At 45.0% G+C, this 9,706-nt stretch overlaps 1 protein-coding gene across 1 annotated transcript; it reads left to right on the plus strand.

Moving 5' to 3' along the window:
* Positions 1-4,416: 4,416 nt before the first annotated feature.
* C3AR1 (complement C3a receptor 1) lies at positions 4,417-8,953 on the plus strand. The gene is made up of 2 exons (XM_038143451.1): positions 4,417-4,442; positions 7,439-8,953. The coding sequence occupies exons 1-2, from the start codon at positions 4,417-4,419 to the stop codon at positions 8,553-8,555; spliced, it is 1,143 nt and encodes a 380-aa protein (XP_037999379.1). The 3' UTR covers positions 8,556-8,953.
* Positions 8,954-9,706: the final 753 nt, after the last annotated feature.

Here is a 9,706-nt window from a genome sequence, read left to right on the forward strand (position 1 = left end):
GGCGCGGCCGCCAGACGCGGGCCACGTTGGTGAAGCGGATGGAGCCATCTTGGGTGCTGGCAGCGGGGGCGGGAAGGCGCCATCTTGGAGCCGCCCCTGACACAGCAGCGGCGGCCGGCGCCATGTTGAGGCCTGGCAGGGCCCGCGGCGGGGCTGGCGCGGCCATGTTTGGTGGGGGCGCCGGGCAGCGGGAAGGGCCGGGCGGCGGGATGGCGGCAGCGGCGCGGGTAGTTGTGCCGCCACACCGTATCGACCTGCTCGTCTGCATCCCCCGGGGCTGCTCCCTGCCGCCCCGAGGGGTTCAGTGCCAGTGTTCTTTCTGTGGTGCGGGGATTAGGTGGCTTTTTGGTACGGGAGCAAGCCAAAAAGGGAACGCGGCGCCGAGCGCGACCGGGTTTGCTGCTGGAAGTGATGGAAATGGCAGCTGTGCAAAGCTTAGTTTTAGGAGTGGGTCTTTCCCCAGAGAAGGGTAGATACTACCCCCACAGGGTGTAGATAGTAGTTTATTTGTCAGTAATGATAAGGCTGGCAGCATTTAAACCACTCTTTTAATGGTGGCTTCTCAGAGGAGACTGGTGTTGAAGTTCAGTGCTGTGCAGCGTCCTGTGACTGAATCTCAAAAAGTACCAGTGTTTAATCTGAAAAGTGGAAGAAAAGGCTTAAGAGAAGTTTAAAAACTACATAGAGCCGTGTCTGAGCATTCCATGTCAAGCATTAGAACAGGCTGCCTAGGGGGGTAGCGGAGTCATCAGCCCTGGAGGTGTTAAGGCAAAAATAATCACTGAAACATCATTAAGATTTAGGTTTTGGTTTGGTTTTTTGTTTGGTTTGGTTTTTGGTTTTGTTTGTTTGCTTGGGATTTTGGGGTTTTCTGTTTGGTTTTTGCAGGGGTGTTTGATTTTGTTTGTTAGTTTGTTTGCTTGGGAAATAGCATTAGTTAATGCAGAGCAGACAGCTATTCCCAGCCATGGCTGTCTAGTCACCATTCTCTATGTTTTTTCTTGTTCTATAACTTTTTAAGATCAAGGACCAGTACAGCATTCAGAATTCAAGAAGAAACTTACATTTACCTTTTTACCTTTTGGATGGAGTTGCTTGTTGACCTAATTTTTCATTAAAACTTCCTGCAGTGACTGCTAATTTTTTCATTGAGCACTAATAACTTATTGGGAGTACACCCCTCCATGTGCATAGTTACGGCTGCTTTTCCAAGTTCAGTGATTCACAATTAGCAGTATTAAGTTTCACCTCCCTCTTCACAGTGCTGTCATTCAGCGTGCCACAGTCCTCCTACGGTCCCTCTAGGAGGAGAGCATCTCGGATGAGGGAGTGGCAAAGGGCCAACATAAGGCATGCGAGCAAAGACTCAGAAGCAGCACCAGAACGCCAGGAATAGATCTCCCATTCAATTCCATTGAGACTTAGCCAGCAGAGAACATAACATTCTTTAGCTTGGTTCAAATGAGCATCTCTGGACCAAAAAAATATAAAGCACTGCAAATAACCACTGAAGTTTAAATTTTTATTCATTTATTACTTTTTTTTTTTTTTAAAGGATTAATCAGAGAGGTTGAAATCTTGAAATAAAACATTTAACCTGGAGGATAGAACTGTTAAGGACCTCCCTGCAAAGCAGGGCTTGACTGGCAGGTCCCATGGTGGTGACCCGGCCATTTGTCCCTCAGCCAAGAGGAGCCCATAGGAGTAAGCTCCTATCAGCACTGCCTGTCTGGGCCCGAGGAGTCCCCCTGGCAGGATGGCAGCTGAGAATGAGATGAAGCTACAGGAATTTTCCTGGCAGGCTGCTGACAGCCTGTCTATCTTTGTGGGTACAGCTCAGCCTTGGCCGGTCTTCCTTTCTCTGGTTTTGTGTTGGAGGCAGCATCTGTGTCTTTCACAGACACGCTCAGGAGCAGAAGTCTGCTCTGTCACGTCATTTTCCAGACCAAAACCAAAATACTGAAGCTGATTCTTGTATGTCTGGGCATTTCTGCTAGCAGTCTCGATTTCCCAAATTGTGAAAGGAGAGGGAGAACCCCCTTGTTAAACATTAGAAATGCCTTGCCCTGGAAGTCTTCCATTTTTATTGTCTTGCCACATTTTGTGCAGATCACCATTTCAGTTAAGCACTTCTAACTTTTTGTCAGTCAAATTCCTTTTTAAAAAATAGACTTTTAATACCCTGAAAAGTAAAAGGCAGATTAAAATCCTTTTGTCATGACCAGTCACAGTTTGGTGAGTACAGTGTTCCTTATTTGATGAAGCAAACTGTCTCAAACTGGGACAGAAGCTGATCTGGATTGGTAAAAATCCTAGAAATGAGATTAGCTAGGTGAACGTACTGTCCTGGTAAGACATAGAAATGGCTACAAGACAATGGCAGATCAGACATTTCACAGCGACGTAGCAGGGTTAGGACTTAGAATTACTTCCAGCAAAGGTCACGCTGTGTCAACAGGCAAGATGTCATTCAGTTGTCTTCCAGAATATAGTAAATGTTTGTGATTATAATTCTATTAATATTTCATTTTGAGCACTATTCTATTTTGACAGTTTTGAGAAACTTCCTGTGGTTTGACTGTTTATCTTTGAGCAGATGATATCTAAATCTTGAAATTACATTCAAATGAGTCATTTTATCAGGGTGAAAGAACACAGCACACACAGGATGCATGCAGGAAAAAAAAATGCAGTTCCTAAAATGTCATGTGAGAACTTTTTCAGTTGCTCCAGAGACAGGATTGATGGTACTTGCTCCAACACACTGAAATAACTGCTTCACTCAGGTAGGTATCATAAACTGGAGAATTTTGCTTTCCTCATCTACTTGCCATTTATTATTCTTTGCTCCTGAAAACTGCTTGCCCTCCTCCAGTTCCCCCTTCCATTTTCAAACCACATTGCAGCCCTTTTAGCACTCTGGAAAATATAGTGTGGGCAGCATCTTCTAATTGATTCATCAGTTTACTTTGGAGTAGGACTTGCATTACTATTTCACAGCATTCCTTGTTTCCCTGTCCTCTTCATTTTCTGTAGCTATATGGGGAAGCAGCAGGGTTCATCTCTTGCAGCACTGTTTGCCAGTTGGCCCTTTAAAAGTTGCTTCTACATGGATCAGCAAGACCACAGGGAATGGAACAAACTTGGGAGAATATTAAATTAAGCCTCCAGCTTTAAGTTAAGCCTTCCAGTAATGTCTTTCATAGCTTTCCTCACAGGTCACCCTCACTTACAAGTCTCTTAGCAGATATGACCAAAAGCTGATAAATGACGATGTTTGTTACAATTGTTTATCTCATTTTCTTCTTAGTGAAGCAGTCTGAACACTTACGCATCACTCCACTTTCAGACTGCATGTTATGCAAGAGTGAGATTGATGACTTGAATTTTTTTTCTAAAAATATTTATATTTAGTCCTGCATGCAACAGTCTCTGACTGCTATTTAAGTACTGGCATAACAGAGGTTAAAAAAAGGGTCAGTTGTCTTATTTATGTCTTCTCAGTTGCTTCTGCAGGCTGTATTCACCTCTTCCCTATTCAGTTTCCTTGCATTTTGGTAACATTTTTTGAGACCTTTCAGTAATACAACTGCCTTCATCAATTCAGCAAGGGTTTAGTTAACAGGAATTTCTATTAATGCCTAAAGGATGAAGATCAGAGGGGTTTTTTCTCAATTCTATCTTAGTAAATTTAGAAAGGAGAAGAAAACCAGCAAAGCTAAGTCCAAGAATAATTGAGCAATTAACATTTTTCCTCTACTACGGTCATAGTTTTAAAATGTCACTTAAGTATGCTGTAGGTCAGCTTCATTGTCTTGCAGTAAGACACCTCGTATCTAAAATGGCTTAAGAACATTACTCTGTATTTTCATTTTTATTTCTACAAGTAAATATCTGTCTGTTCTTCTTAAACATTCATTTCTTGTCTTTCATAGAATCTTAAGCCATTAATGTCTTGCCTTTCTCCTGGTCAAGATAAGCTTTCCAAGGAAGCAGCAAACAGCTCAGAACACATGCATATGAAAAGGAAGTGGTCACTGGCACTTCCTTAAAATACCACTTAGCCAACAGAATTAATGTCCTGTCTGTTCTATTTGTAATGTTCAGAAAGTGAAGCAGGGTTATTTCAGAAACACAGGCATTGTTTTCTTAACTTAAATGTACTTCATCAGTTATGCCAGAAGAAATTGCTCATTTTAAAGGAAAGAGGAACTAAAAATGCTGATTTGCCTTTCTGAAGTAGGAAGACAACCTGCTTCAGAAACACCTGGGGACAGCATGGCCATTTGAATAGAGAGCTCCACTTTGGAGACTAAGAAGAACCAGATGGAAATCAAAGGGATGATAGAGACAGAAGAACATAACTGTATAGAGCCCCCTGTTTGAATAGTAAGCTTACTTACAGGTTTAGCCACTATGAAAATGATGAAGATGTACAAAAGGTACACTAGTAATAAATTTGTGTAGGCTAATGCCTTTGTATCCTGACAGCTCTGTACTGTCTCCTGAGTCAGGGATGCTTCAGTAGAGGTTAAGAGAACAATTTGGGCAGGAGGATCACAGAATCACTAGGTTGGAAGAGACCTTCAAGATCAAGTCCAACCCATGCCCTAACACCTCAATTCAGCCATGGCATCAAGTGCCATATCTAGTCTTTTTTTAAACACATCCAGGGATGGTGACTCCACCACCTTCCCAGGCAGCCCATTCCAGTACTTTATCACTCTTTCTGTAAAAAAACTTTTCCTAATATCCAACCTGTATTTTCCTTGGTGCAGCTTAAGGCTGTGTCCTCTCGTACTGTCAGTTGCTGCCTGGTGAAAGAGACCAACCCTCACCTGACTACAATACCTTTCAGGAAGTTGTAGGGAGTGATAAGGTCACCCCTGAGTCTCCTTTTCTCCAGGCTAAACACCTCCAGCTCCCTCAGTTGCTCCTCACAGGGTTTGTGTTCCAAGCCCCTCACCAGCCTCGCTGCCCTCCTCTGGACACACCCAAGTGTCTTAACGTCCTTCCTAAACTGAGGGGTCCAGAACTGGACATGGCACTCAAGGTTTGGCCTCATCAGTGCCAAGTACAGGGGAAGAATGACCTTCCTTTTTATTCCTAAGTTCCTTTAAAACCTTGTCGCCCATCCTGGCTGGACATTTGCCTGGTTGACTCATCTTTCACCACACAGGGGCAAAAAGATGTCTGTTCCTGTGCCCTCAAGGTCTCTGTTTTGAAGCAGGCCCACCTTTCCTGGAATCCTTTGTTTTTAAGGGCTGCTTCCTAAGGAACTCTCTTAATAAGTCTCCTAAATAGGCCAAAGTCTGCCCTCTGGAAGCCCAATATAAGAGTCTTATTGATGTTACTCCTCATTTCACCAAATATCGAGAACTCTCATGATCACTCTGCCCCAAGTGGTCTCCAACCACCACACCTCCCACTAGTCCATCTCTATTTGCAAACAGCAGGTCTAACACAGTCCCTCCCCTGGTGGGCTCACTCACCAGCTGCCACACAAAGTTGCCCTCCACACACACTCTAAGCTGAACTTCCTGAACTGCCTCTTTCATGCTGTATGAAGTTCCCAGCAGATGTCTGGTAGATTAAAATCACCTGCAAGAACAAGGGCTGGTGATCCTGAAACATTCTCCAGCCGCTTATAGAATAAGTTTTCCACTTCTTCCTGGTTGGGTGGACAATAACAGACTCCCAGTAGGATGCCAGCCTTGTTGGCCTTCCCCCTAATTCTTACCCATAGGCATTCAACTTCATCATCATTAGTTTCAATACCTATGGCATCAAAAGCCTCCCTAATATAAAGGGCCACCCCTCCACCTCTTCTCCCTTTCCTGTCTCTCCTGAAGAGCTTGCAGCCATCCAGTGCAGTGCTCCAGCCATGGGAGTCATCCCATCATGTTTCTGTGATGGCAATTACATCATAGCTTTGCTGCTGCACCATAGCCTCCAGCTCTTCTTGTCTGTTACCCATACTGTGTGCACCTCAGCTGGGCTGCTGATTTCACCCCTAACTCAGGCTTACCACCCTTGGGCCTGCTTCCAGAGAGCCCAGCTGCATCCTCTTCCCCCTTCAAGCTAGTTTAAAGCCCTCTCAATGAGTTCTGCCACTTCATGAGCTAAAATCCTTTGCGCTTAACAGAGAGATGGAGCCCATCCTGTTCCAGCAGGCCAGGTACCATAAAAGTGCCCTACGATCAAAGAACCCAAAATTCTGCTGATGACACCAACCCTTGAACCACTTGTTGATAATGTGAGCTCCTCTATTCCTTTCATCATTTTTCTGTGCCACCAAAGGGACTGAGCAGAACACTACCTGTGCCCCTGCCCTATCAACCACCTGACCCAGTGCCCTAAAGTCCCTTTTAATCACCTTGACACTCCTCTTTTCATCTCATCACTGCCAGCTTGGAGTATCAGCAATGGGTAATAATCAGAGAGCCAAATCAGCCCAGGGAGTCTCTCAGTAATATCCCATACCCAGGCCCCAGGGAGGCAGCAGATCTCCCCGAGGGATGGGTCCGGTCAGCATGGGGTCCTCTGTTCCCCTCAGAAGGGAGTCACCCACTACAACTACCCATCTTTTCTTCTTGATTTTAGAGGTGGTGATCACTCTGACAGGTGAAGGGCAATTGGGAGGCTCACTGGGCAGATCATTTTCTTCTATGTCCTCTGGCTGACCCTCTAGATCAGGGCCTCATATCTATTCTGAAGAGGGACCTGGCTAGGGGATGGGGGTCGGGAGGAATTTTTATTATTACCTCTCCGAGTAGGCACCCATTTCCACTCCCCTTCATCCACCAGGTGTCCTCTTGTTGCCTGACAGTGGGAGGCATGGGAGTCCTCTGACTGCCGGTGGGCCTCCGTCAAGGATGCAACGGCAGAACTCCACCAGTCTATTTCCCTTTCACTTTCCCTAATACTCCTTATCCTTTCTACTTCCTCGCTAAGCTCGGCCACCAGCAAAAGGAGATGTTCTCACCGCAGGCAGGCTTCTTCTGCAACGGCCCCTGGAGCCACTGATAGGCTCAAACACTCCACACAGGAAGGGATCTGGACGGACGGATCCTTTTTGGAGGGTTCTATTTGGCAACATACATTTTTGCTAATTGCAGTTTTTGATCATGTAAAAACCATTACTAACAAAAAAAAAAAAAAAAAAAAAAAAAGGGAAAAAAACCCCTAACAAACTACAAGGAACAAAACCACAACATACCCCACTTGCTGGAGGAGACCTGCTTGCCCTGCCTGCGCAAACTGCCGTGCTACGCCCCTGTTTGCCTGCTCCTGTTCGCTACGCTCCTTAGAGCCCTCTGTTAATCACCCGCCGCTCGCCGCAGGAAAGCCCCGCCCTGCACTTGCGTGGCTAACGAGAACCGAGGATGTGAATTGCTACTAATTTCCTTTCTGTTTTCCTTCTGTTTCCATTCTGCAGACTGCCTCAAGTTCTGGGCAATAGCAGTTCACAGGAACAGGCTGCTGTGTATTATGCATCAGAATCAATTGTCTGCATTGCTATCTTCACCATTGTTTTCATCATCGGTGTCCCAGGCAATGGGTTAGTGATCTGGGTAGCTGGTCTGAAAATGAAAAGGTCTGTGAACACTGTCTGGTTCCTAAACCTTGCTGTGGCTGACATCATGTGCTGCTTGTCCTTGCCATTTTTCATTGTTCACCTGGCCCTTCATGAACACTGGCCCTATGGCTGGTTCCTCTGCAAAGTCATTCCATCAGTCATAATCTTCACCATGTTTGCTAGTGTCTTCCTACTTGTGGCCATCAGCATTGATCGGTGCCTCCTGGTGATGAAACCTGTTTGGTGTCAGAACCACCGAACAGTGAAATTTATATCACTAATTTGCAGTAGCATTTGGATGCTGGCCTTCCTTTTCTGCTGCCCTGTCTTCTACTACCGTGAGACAAGCACTTACGATGGCAAAACAGAGTGCGGGTACTATTCTGGAGTTGATGATTACATAGATGATCCTGTAAATGTATCTGTAAACGTGTCTATAAATGAGTTATGGGACTACTCAACCTACAATGGTAGTGACTTGTGGGGATATACCAATGAAGGTAATGATTCTGTAGCCCTTGCCTCAGTGGTAATAAACATCACTAGGGCTGTCTTTGGCTTTGTGCTCCCCTTTGGCATAATGGCAGTTTGCTATGCCCTCATTGTTTTCAGAACACATGCAAATCAGTTTCACAAGTCACACAACAGGACATTGCGAACAATTGTGTGTGTGGTAGCTGCATTCTTCATCTGCTGGGCTCCATACCATGTCATTGGGATGCTCTCTGTTGTACCTAGTCTTAGAACAAGACTGATGGAGTCACTGATCCTGTGGGATCACCTCTCTACAGCACTTGCATACGCCAACAGCTGCATCAACCCCCTCCTTTATGTTTTTGTGGGACGGGACTTCAGGGCAAAGGTACGGCAATCGGTGCAAAGAATCTTGGAAAATGCCTTTAGTGAGGAACTCACATCTTCAACCCTTCACAGAAGCCAGACTTCAGCAGACAAGAACGTGAGCAGCATCTTGTAATGCAGGACCTCCTATCACCGCTGTAGGAAGAACAAGCTATAGCGCTGCACATCAATCACTCTCTGCTTAGCAGGTGTTTTTGCTCCAATATGTTTGATTAATCTGCAGCTCCAACCCAGGACACTGCAGGCATTCAGCTCATGAACCGATAACCCCCTTTATGTCTTACACTAGAGAGATGGGAATGTGGAAGCACCAAGAGTAATCATCTGAGGGATGACTGGTGAAGCAGAAGACACAGTATTTTAACCTACACAGACTATTTTAAGAAATCAGGGCTGGCTACAGATTTGTGGTGGGAATTGTGAAGTTGAACCTCTCAACTGAGATAAGAATGTTATTTTATTTGCATATGTCTGTATTTTACATCTCCTGCCTCTGATAAAGTGCAGATAAAACTAACTGGGATATTGGTCCTTGGAACGTCATCACATCATTCCTCTATTAGGGCTCTGAGGTGTTTGTAGGAATATCTGAAGATTCCCTAGAGGGTACTGCTAAATTTCCTTACAGCCATGCACTAGAACAGCACTTGCCCCAGTCAGCTGCATTGAACTGACTTTTGTGTCCTGGAAGACTCCCAGTCTGTTTCTTTGTCCTGGCAAATACATCACTGTATGGTAGTAACTGGTCAATGCACATGCTGTACCTACGTTCATTAGCATGTGCACACTCGCTGTCTCCCCAACACTCCTTCCACCACCAGAATCCCAAATCTTCCTTTTAGGAAGCAGTTTTAGATTATCCAAATGTACCTACTGTATTTTGAGATGGCACATGAGCAGAATTTGAGCAGCTGCAGTCACTGATGACCCAATTAGAGGACTGCTGGACTATTAGTCATTTGGCATAACCCTGGAACTGAGAAGTGATAACCTCCAATCTGACCCCAGGAAGGTGGAGAATGACCATGTTGTGGCTCAGTCATGTCAAGCTCTCTTTATAAGAGAGATGTGCTTCTTATGTCCTTCCAGTGGAGAAAAAGTTTCATCTAGTCAGGCTAGTTGAAGTGTTCCCAAGGTTGAATGTTCCCTGCTCCTGAAAAGCAGAAATATATTTACTAGGTATTCTACAGAAGCAGTTTAAATTCTGGTTTTTGTGTTCTTCCTTAAAAGAGAAAGGCCAGCAAATGGTAAGACAAATAGACACTA

Source organism: Motacilla alba, chromosome 1 (genome assembly GCF_015832195.1).
Source record: "Motacilla alba alba isolate MOTALB_02 chromosome 1, Motacilla_alba_V1.0_pri, whole genome shotgun sequence".
In the NCBI taxonomy this organism is placed as follows: Eukaryota; Metazoa; Chordata; class Aves; order Passeriformes; family Motacillidae; genus Motacilla; species Motacilla alba.